The 11,474-nt window shown below is 36.6% G+C and overlaps 1 protein-coding gene across 3 annotated transcripts in view; it reads right to left on the reverse strand.

Moving 5' to 3' along the window:
• kcnc1b (potassium voltage-gated channel, Shaw-related subfamily, member 1b) overlaps positions 1-7,829 on the reverse strand; it is a 36,643-nt gene extending 28,814 nt beyond the window's left edge. Inside the window, exon 1 of one of the 3 annotated variants that reach the window (XM_067437028.1) lies at positions 6,600-7,829. In XM_067437028.1, coding sequence (XP_067293129.1) covers positions 6,600-7,166 — 567 coding nt within the window. In that variant the 5' untranslated portion in view covers positions 7,167-7,829. The remainder of the gene's footprint in view (positions 1-6,599) is intronic. The other 2 variants (XM_067437027.1, XM_067437026.1) reach the window with 2 other exon arrangements.
• Between the last annotated feature and the right edge of the window lie 3,645 nt (positions 7,830-11,474).

The following is an 11,474-nucleotide window of genomic DNA, read 5'->3' on the forward strand; positions in this document are numbered from 1 at the left end:
TATGACCAACTAGCAGTTAGTCAAACGCAAGTCTTTATTAGATCAATCTACATTTTATGTAACAGTTTTTAAAAAGTTATGAACAGTCTTAAAGAAAAAATATACGATGACTAACGTAAGACCAGTCTTGGCAGTTTATGCAACCACCCTGATGTCTCATTTTACATCAATCAATCGATCGGTCAATGAATCAATAAATGAATGAATATATAGTGTAACAAATACTAAGATATTGTATAAATACTTTACAAAGTAATCCATAAATGTTTTATATTTATTAAAATATGCAATTATATTATTTTAAGAAATGTATTACATTAATGTGACTGAGGAGCTTAAGTAAAATTAAGTCAAAACAAGTTATACAGAAAATGTATTCATAATAATAATAATAATAATAAATATGGTTAAGGCTTAATAGTAGACCTCATTGTGTTAAAAACACGACACATTAATATCAACCGCAGAGTGGCATCTGTTAGCAATGCATACAAGGTAGGAAACATCCGAAAACAACAAGGCACCTCACTCAAAATGATCCTGTTTCCTGTTATATTTCAAAAAACATGCAACTAAGACAGAACCTTTCACCTGATCCCACACTGAGGGACGGTTCTGTGGCATCATCGTTTTAAGAGAGCTTCAATAACGGGTTTACAACAGTTAGCTCAAACAGAAAACATGTTAAAAAAGCAAAAGAAAAGGACAAAATGAACAAACTTATTCACTGTATATGCCAAGCAAGCAGAGTTCATGAAGCATTTCAATGGCGCCTGCTAACATCATCATCATCATCATCAATTCTATAGTCAAAGGCAAGATTGCTTGAGGTTTTGTTCTTTTTTTTATTAAAATCAATGCCTTTTTCTTATCTACAACACGTACCCCTCCCTCCCAGGCTTCTGTGCTTTTAGTTTATCCAAAGGCAAAGAACGCTGTCAACTGTGATCACAGCAAGTAACCGAGTTGTCAAGTACTAATGTGATTAAGATATTCCTCCTGGTGGAGACGACCTAAAAATAACTCATTACAATTGAATTGACTTGACCCGGACTCAGAGAATCTAGTGAGGAAACGACACATGCGATGCCGTTTGCACGGTTGACCGAAGCACCTCTGCACATGCAGTCTAGCCATGACTTCAACATCCCACTTCATTCATCCGCTGTATGTTCTCCCGCCGCCTCCACTTCAGAAGCGGAGAGGTGATGCATTTAGAAAACGTGGTAAAAATACTCCAGCACCGTTGACAGAAATGCATTTTTGATGCGGAACCCAGCTTTCCCATCATGCATCGGTGATTACTCAGACTTGCAGATTATCTCTAAACTGTGCAGGTCAAAGGCAGTTTTTGAAAGAAGTTTCTTTTGCTCAAGGCTGGATTTATGTCATTGAAAAATACATTAAAACTGTGAAATAGTATTTCAATTTTAAATAACTTTTCTATTGGAATATGTTTTAAAATGTCATGTATTCCTGTGATGGTAAAGCATTATTATTCCAGTCTTCACATTTCTTCAATCATCATCATAATAATAATAATAATACGCTGATTTGCTGCTTAATTCCACAATATGAGCATAGTTTGATAATGCCTTGATTTTGCAGTGATTTTATTATGCCGCAGACGACACTTCTGATTCTTCCGCTCGTGTGTATGTGTACACTGTAAAATAAATATTTTAAAAATAAGTTACTTGGTTGCCTTAAAATTTTGAGTTCATTGAAATTAAAAATTTGGGTTAATACAATGAACATTTTTGAGAATCGACAATCTTTATTCAAATATCATTGAAAGATTTTGTAAGCATATTGGGTAATTGTGTTTAATTTGTGATGATGCAGTGAAACATGCCAAATGATGCTATTTATTTATGCTATTTATATGATTTATCACATTTTTTATGTGGTTCTGATACAATTAATTTTGAGTTTCTATTTATTAAACCAATTTCCTTCATTGTATCAACTTAAAAATTTAAGGCAACCAGGTTACTTACTTTTTTAAGTTAAACCGACTATTTTTTTTTTACAGTGTATGTGTATGTGTGGTAACCTAACACAGTGCTGTTTTATCATATTAGATATATTTGAGTGTTATAATGCTACTTTGCACTGTAAAAATTTTTTGTTTGTTTAACTTAAAGAAGTAAGTTACCTGGTTGCCTTAAAATTTTGAGTTTAATGAAATAAAAAATGTAGTTAATACAATGAAGAAAATAGAAACTCAAAATATTATTGTATCCGAACCACATAAAAAATGAGATAAATCATGAAAATAGCACAATCTAGCGCAGGGGTCTCAAACTCCCGGCCCGCGGGCCACTTGTGACCTCGGGACAAATAATATATTTGACGACAATTAATGCAAATATTGTTTGCAAATGGTCCCAAATGTATTATTTCCCAACTAGAATTAGATCTAGAATTTCGTTTACTGATCTGTTTGACCTGGTTATGGCCTTGCTTTGAAATAGTCTATTATTTTAAATAAAAATAAAAGCATTTATTATTACATAATGATTTAATTTCTATTGGCCATATTTATTAGTACACAATTACCATCACACACCTGTTGGTAATAGATAGGTGCGAAGGACGAAGGATAACCAGATCCAAAAATCTCAAAAATATATTGGCAATATATATTTAAAAAAAACACGAGTAAGCAAGAGAAGCCATGCTCATGTTCAGAAGAAAAATTTATGTTGAAGAACTGTTAATAATAAAGATTGAGAAGATTGGATCAGTTGTACTTTTTGGAAAATTTGATGCGGCCCATACATCTGATACATCTGGTTGGTGTAGCGCTATCCTATCGCGTGCAGAGGGAGTTTGAAAGATAACCGTTTATCCCGCCCCTTGGATTGAGCTGTCAATGGTGAGTTTCCAGACCAAAAAACAGGATTTCTAGAAAAAAAAAAAATCAAAATGTTTTTGGAAACATTTGGGATAATTTAAGTACACAAGTCAACAGATACATAATATTGGTGGGAATTTTTTTGTTTGTTTGTTGTTGTTTTTGTTTTGTTTTTAAAGAATACTTTTTTCGGCATGGATGCATAAAATTAAAAGTGACAGTAAAGGCATGTGTAATGTTACAAAACGGTTTGAGTTCAAATAAATGCAGTTTTTCTTTAACTTTATATTCATCAAAGAATTCTGAAAAAAATCACATTTTCCACAAACAAATTAAGTAGCAAAAACTCTTGAAAAAAAAATTATTAATAACCGGGCACCAAAATAAATGATAAAATTAAGCCCCAAATCTGCATATTAGTACATTTTCTTATGGATCATGTGGCACTGAAGACTGGAGTAATGATGAAAAGTTTTTTTTTTTTTTTTATCACAAGAATAAATTACATTTTAAAACATTAAAATAGGAAACAGTTCTTTTAATTAGTAATAATATTTTACAATATTATTATTTTTATTCAAATAAATGCAACCTTGGTGAGCATAAGAGATTTCTTTCAGAAACATTTAATTATTAACTTTTGACCAGTTAACGCTAGACTGTGTAACTTTTTTAGTTTATTCTTAGCTAAAAACACTTAGTTCTTTCAAAAATATATGTGCTTATTAATGTATATTTACTTCTTTCAAGTAATAAAGTATTCTCGTAAGTTTATTATATGCCATTGAAAATACATACGGGTGAGGGTTTTACTGCAGGTCGCCATGTTGCTCCTCCATCTTGAAAGTACATTAGCCAAAGAGGGACATACCCGTAAATTCAAGCTTCGCCTTTCGCATTTTAACACTCGATGGCACTCATGGATGAGGTCGAACTGGAAATCTAAATCAGCCACCGTAGGAGTTAAAACGAAATCGGAATTGAGAGGAACAGAAACTAATATTCACTGGATTGTCATATACCTTTACACCGCTAGATGGGGGAAAATATCACACAGTGTAGCTTTAAATCAGGGGTCCCCAAACTCAGAGTTTAGCTCCAACCCCTATCAAACACACCTAAACCAGCAAATCAATGCCTAATATGGCTAATTTAGGACTGGGGTCTGAGGACCCCTGGGTTAAATGATAAATCCTGGCTGAAGTCTATCTCCATAAGCGCTCTACATCAACCTATTACTGCTTGATTTGCTATCAGGCAGCCTGGTTCATGTTTCTCTGTGGCGCTGCCAGGAGCCGAGGCACCTTTCCACAACTCCAGCAGCTCTCCGCTTCGGCAGACACTGTCGGACAGCCTGGCTCCTGGCAGAGCAGCCCAGAGTCAAATGAATAATACATTTCCTTCTAGAAAACCTCACTTTTACTTGTTTAAAAGCGTCGTCGGCATTCAAAACCTAGCCGAAACTATCCCATGTCTATGTTCTTTCTACAATCTGCCCAGTTAGATCTTGGAGGACGTCCATCCTCTGCTCCATCAGTGCCAGAGCGGTGGGTTAGAGTCAGTAAAGCTGACCCATATTAACCTGGCTGCCAAAACTCGAGGAAACGCTGGGATGGCTCTCATCTCCGATTAAGAGCTTATAGTCCTGCTGAGAGCGGTGATGGGACAGTGTTGAGGGCAAAGAGCTGACATTTGAAATGAGCTACCGAAACGTCCATAAAATCTTGTCTTTTACAGCACAAGTGCCCTTAAATACTTAGTGTGTGCGTGCCTTGGGGTTGTGTCTGTGCTTACATTTGTCTCTATGGGTGAGGTGGCTGCTTGTCACACATCAAAACAGTCGGGCTGCCGTTAGCGGCAGCTTGCTCTTGAACAAAACATGATCTGTATAGACAAGCAAGGATGTGAGCAGTCTTTATTTCCAACCAGCAGATCACAGGCGCTCGATAGCCTTCATCGGGCAGAGGGACCGAACTAAGCTGCACTCTGGTAAAGAATCACAAGCAAATGGTGTTATGTTATACCAGAAACGATATGGTAATGCATGACATCATTTATGGTCCCGTCTCACGGCTGCTTTTCTCTCTCAAAAGAGATGGTGGGTATTATTTCAAGGTCACCCAGAGATGGTGCTCAGAGATGTGGTCACCCAGAGTCTCTGTATCGCACCACAATTCTGCAAGTGGGCCATTTCACAAAAAAAGAAACTCAAGAATATAAGAGCAAACAATAACTTCCATAATATAATCCAGCACATTTTTTTTCCATTTATGTAATTCATTAATTCATTGATTTATTTCTTTATGAGGATGTGTTTTTGTTTTTGGCCTATTTACAATAAATAAACTATACAAGTGTGTGCATATATATTTTTTAGAAATAAAATAAAAGTTTGTGTTTACATAATATATGTGTATTATGTATAATTATTATATAATATATATATAATTATTTATTTTTTTAATTCTTAAATATATACATGGGTGCTCTGAGATGCACGTGTGTGTATATATATATATATATATATATATAAATATATATATATATATATATATATATATATATATATATATATATACATAAATATATACACACGTGCATCTCAGAGCACCCATATATATATATATTTAAGAATTATATATATATATATATATATATATATATATATATAAGAATTATATATATATATATATATATATATATATATATATATATATATATATATATATATATATATATATATATATATATATATATATAATAGATTTTATTTATAATGCACTTTTCATTCCGAAGAATCTCAAAGTGCAACAAGGGGGGGGGGGGAAATAACAACCAAAAAAATTAATAACAAGTAAAAAACAATATATATATATATATATATATATATATATATATATATATATATATATATATATATATATATATATATATATATATATATATATATTATAGGCCTATACATACAAATATTTCTTAAATATATATACATGCATGTGTGTATTTATAATTACGGAATAATTAGACACATTACTATTAAACTAAATATAATACTACACAATACTAAATATTATGAAAACACAAACTTTTATTTTGGTTGCGACTAATCGTTTGCTCAGCACTAATTTATATATATATATATATATATATATATATATATATATATATATATATATATATATATATATATATATATATATATATATATATATATATATATATAAAGTAGTGCTGAGCAATTTATATATATATATATATATATATATATATATATATATATATATATATATATATATATATATATATACACTTTATTTCATACTCTTGTCAGCAGGCATTATTATACCAAACATGTTAAAATTATTAAAAAGTATTATTATTAATAAATAGGTGTTATTAACGGGGTGTTTTCTTTGACAGGATGTTTAAAATCTTACAGATATTGACTTTGCATATAGTTAATTTATTACAAAAATCCACGTTTTAAATGGAAAAGACCGATTTTGTGGAATGACCCTGTTGACATGGCTGTATCTATCACTGATTTCTCAAATGATCAATCAAACTCAAGACCTGCTGATGGCCTCTTTAGGATCGTTTGACCCTCAGCTGGTCTGCAAACTTGGATTGAGCTCAAACTGGTTTGCTGGTCTGTAGGCTGGTTTTAAAGTGGACACTTTTCTCACTGGGAGACCAGATTTTTCAGACAGCAGATATTAGCGTTTCTCAATGAACTCACCCGTGCGTATTTTGAGGAGTACGGGTCCTCAAAGAGCGCCCACGTCTTCTTCTGCCACCTGCTCCAGCGCCCGGACCTGTTATCGGGCGAGTCGCCTTGCGCCAGTCTCCGGGTCATCTCAACACCCTCATCCCCCTCGGCTGCCTCAGCGACCCCCTCAGGCTCCGGGTCTTCATGGCCGAGGTCGAGAGCACCACCGGCGAAGCTATCCAAAGCCTCCTCCGCCTCTCGATGCTGCCGGTAGGTCATCCAACAGCACGGTTCCACGTCCGTCTCATCGATCCCCCAAAACGCCAGCTCCTCCTCATACAAGGGTCCGCACACGTCCGCCGGGCAATGCAGCTTGCCCGTGCGGTAATAGTTAAGGATGTGGGCGAAAACGCCCGGGTGACGGTCGAAGAAAAACTCTCCGATGTTCGCATCATAATCGAAGTTGTTGGGCGCGTCGGGCTCCGCCAGCCAGGAAAGCCGAGTGCCGGGCAGGGTGCGCAGGGTGCTGCGGTAGGTCTGGTGCTTGATACCTCCGACGTTGATCACGATGCGATCCTTGTCGTCCCCTTGTCCCATCGCGTCCCTCTCTAGTCATATCTCCAGCCCACGGACTGTCATCACACCGCTGGGACCCATGTTCCGAAAATTCAAATGTGTTTAGGATCGTGCCAGGTGCGCCTCAAAGTGTCCATGCCACCGTCAGATTAACAATGGAAATCCAAAACCCCTTCATGCACTTGAATGACTTCTAAGGACAGATGCGAACGCGTTTTCCTTGAAATAACCCAATATCCTGACCCCCGGCTCGGGTTTGAGGGTGTCAGACAGGTTATTTATGCTGTCATTGAGCGCGAGCTGGTGCTGAACGGACAGCGCCAGTCATCCGTCGAGCCTTCATAACTCCAGTGCCCCTATTGTGTTACAGCTTTCCCTGGAAAACGCTACTCGTCCGATTTCTTTGAGCACAGACAGACGAACCACCAGCATCAGATCTTGCCTCCAGAAATTCTAGTTGCCTTCAAAAGCAGAATCGACGGGGCTCTCATTGAAGCAGATCGCTGGCTGGAGATGACGGTGTGGAAGAAACAGGCGTCGCAGCAACAAGGGAGGGTCTTTCATTCACAATACAGAGCTCAATCTACAATGTGTTTCTACGAGAACAAAAAACGCAACACGTTCTCGGGGTGGACCACACTGAGTATGGCAAGCCGTTTTAACATGTAGTCATTAAAACGATCCATTGTTGTGTTACAAGCTCTATACTGAAAATATCACTGCGCAATGCGCTCTTTGTCTTTCAAATCTTTCATCTTCTCAAATATTTCATTTCATGTCTTTCATCTTAGATTCAACAACTATTCAAAAACGACTTTAATTTACTACACTGTAAAAAATTATTTAGAAAAAAAGTTACCTGGTTGCCTTAAAATTTTTAGTTAATTAAAAATTTGAGTTAATGCAATGACATTTTTTTGAGATTTGACAACCTTTATTAAAATATTATTAAAAGATTTTGTAAGCATCTTGGGTAATTGTGTGTATTTTATTTCTGATTATGCAGTGAGACATGCCAAATAGTGCTATTTTCATGATTTATCACATTTTTTATGTTGTTCAGATAAAATAATATTTTGAGTTTCTATTTATTAAACAAATTTCCTTCATTGTATCAACTCAAATTTTTAATTTCAATAAACTCAAAATTTTGAGGCAGCCAGGTTACTTACTTTTTAAGTTAAACCAACAAAAAACATTTTTTTTTACAGTGTAGTAGTTCTGTCAAGTCGATTAATCGCATTTAAGGTAAAAGTTTGTGTTTATATAATATATGTTTGTTTATATGTGTTTATAGGACTCCACTTGACCCGTGAATATGCTGTGGTATCCAGAAACCAATATGTTAGCAGCAGATCCTTTAAGTCCTGTAAGTTGTGAGGTGGGGCCTCCATGGATCGGACTTGTTTGTTCAGCACATCCCACAGATCCTCGATTGGATTGAGATCGGAGAATTTGGAGGCCAAGTCAACACCTCAAACTCGTTGTGCTCCTCAAACCATTCCTGAAGTATTTGTGCGTTGTGGCAGAACGCATTATTCTGATGAAAGAGCCACATACCGTTTCCATGAAAGGGTGTACATGGTCTGGAACAATGCTTAGGTAGGTGGTACGTGTCAAAGTAGCATCCACATGGATGTTTCCCAAGCAGGGACCAACAAGGTTTCCCAGTAGAACATTGCCCAAAGCATCACACTGCCACTTTCGGCTTGCATTCTTCCTATTGTAAGCCTGACCAAATCGTCCCAATGGAGGCTAACGATCGGCGGGTGAAGGTCGATGCGCGTTCTGTCTTTTCAGCGGGGAAAAGGGATTTTATTCCAATTCTTCTTAATCTGACTCCATTTAATCATAGTTTAGAATTTAGGTTAGAATGGCAATTGGTTATTTGGTCATTTATATTTAATAAGTTTACGTACGCATTTAATTATTCCATTTAACCCTTTTGTTGAAAGTATGTCCGTTCGTAACCTAAATAATTCCAGACCAAGTCAAAATCAATCAAAGTGTAACAATTTATTAACAGTCAGGTAAATGTATAATGCAAATTACAGTCATTTCAAAGGTAATCCATCGAATACTCTGAAGTAAAGAATGAAATGTATACCTGACTTATCAAGGTTACATAATGCTGCATGGGTTAAAACTTCCAGCATTACGGGCTGACCTAGCCCTCTTTGCAACATTTCCTTAAATATCCAGAACCAGATGCATACCCAGGACCATTTGAAACTCTTTCAAATGGAAACACCAGTTCACAATAGGAATTTGCATTAATCAAGGCCTATAGACTTGAGAAGAAGAGGCCAAATGGCTGAAAGCCACACCCACCATACACCAGGGCAAGGTATTTTTAAACTCTTAAAACATTTATGATGTTCTAGTTTACTTCTGTGAAGTTGAGATATTTGTACCAGTCGCACTGAGAGATTTCAAATGACATCAAACACATATAATACTGTATTGTGAGGATTGACATTGTAACAAAGAGATTTCTGGTGCATTTCAGGTGATCTCAATATGAGGGGCAGCAGGAGTTTGGGGGAAGTTTTCATGTGAAAGGAAAGGCATGTAAATTAGTGCCATTAGTAGATGGTTCACTCAGTGTGATGTCGTCTCGGACAGAGATGCTAACTGTATGAATGAGTTCAGATGCTAATTTCCTTTGTTTTCTCAGAGCGATAAGACATTTAGGCATCTGCTAGGTTTTTCCAGGATTACACCATAGTGCATCCTGGTGCCACGTGTTCCCCAAGCGATGCACCCAGCATTCCATGTGATGTAAAAGAAAGCATGATTCATTCATCAGACCAGGCCACTTTCTTTCATTGCCCTATGGGTCCAGTTCTGATGCTCACGTGCCACTGTTGGTGCTTTCGGTGGTGGACAGGGGTCAGCATGGGCATCCTGACTGATCTGGAGCTATGCAGCGCCTTACGCAACAAACTGAGATGCTCTGTGTATTCTGACACCTTTCTATCAGAACCAGCATTAACTTCTTGAGTAATTTGAGCTCCAGTAGCTTGTCTGTTTGATCGGACCACACGGACCAGCCTTCGCTCCCCACGTGCATCAGTGAGCCTCGGCCGCCCATGACCCTGTGGCCGGTTCTCCACTGTTCCTTCCTTGGAGCACTTTTGATAGAGACTGCCCACTGCAGACCGGGAACACCCCACAAGAGCTGCAGTTCTGGAGATGCTCTGACCCAGTCGTCTAGCCATCACAATTTGGCCCTTGTCAGACTCACTCTAATCTTACGCTTGGCCATTTTTCCTGCTTCTAACACATCAGCTTTTAGTACAAAATGTTCACTTGCTGCCTAATATATCTCACCCACTAACAGGTGTGGTGATGGAGAGATAATCAGAGTTATTCACTTCACCTCTCAGTGGTCATAATGTTATGCCTGATCTCTCTCTCTCTCTCTCTCTCTCTCTCTCTCTCTCTCTCTCTCTATATATATATATATATATATATATATATATATATATATATATATATATATATATATATATATATTTATTATATAAGACAGTAGGGAAGTTAGTGAAATGAGTATTACGGCTCTACACAAACAAATCTTTAAAAAAAAAAACTATTTTTGAGTTTTTAGTACAAAATTTCAAATTTAATACCATCTTTGTAATTATTTTTAAAATGTTCTAAAAAAAAGAACATTTTTTCAGTGCATTGCAATACATATCAAGCCCTAACTTAATGTTAATACTTGAACAACGGTGCTCCATAGAATTTACTTGTTACAGTAACTTAACAATCAACACTAGTAAGTTTTAAAGCATACATGTTAAAACAGCTTGTCATGTGTCCTATTTGTATGAGCAGCAGGTAACCTTGTGGTAATGCTGGAGCTCAGCTTGTGAACTGCTCCGGGTCTGTTTTTAGAGAACCGTGTGGTGATGAGGAGGAGGTGCATGATTCAAATCAGAACACATTTGCCTGGGAGGCATGTATGACCATGTGTGTGTGTGGAGGGTCGACTGGGGAGGGGGTAATTTGTTAAATTTCGCTGACATTTGCATGCTTCCTCCCAATCGCAGAACTATAATACATGCATATGAAATATCAGAGAACGTAGGCAATCTCCCTGTGCCTTATGGGCAACTCTGAATTCATAAATTAATGAGAAAAGCTTTTATTTTTCCATTAGAGAAGTTTTAGGCTGATCGGGGACAAGGTACACCAGCCCTTAAGTGGAATCAATGCAATAGACAAGTCACTAAAATAGATTTTAAGATGTTGATAGGGATCTAAATGGACTAATGTATGAGTGCACTAGGTTAAGCAATTAAGGTAATTATGTAAATCATA

Source organism: Pseudorasbora parva, chromosome 25 (assembly GCF_024679245.1).
Source record: "Pseudorasbora parva isolate DD20220531a chromosome 25, ASM2467924v1, whole genome shotgun sequence".
Lineage (NCBI taxonomy): Eukaryota > Metazoa > Chordata > Actinopteri > Cypriniformes > Gobionidae > Pseudorasbora > Pseudorasbora parva.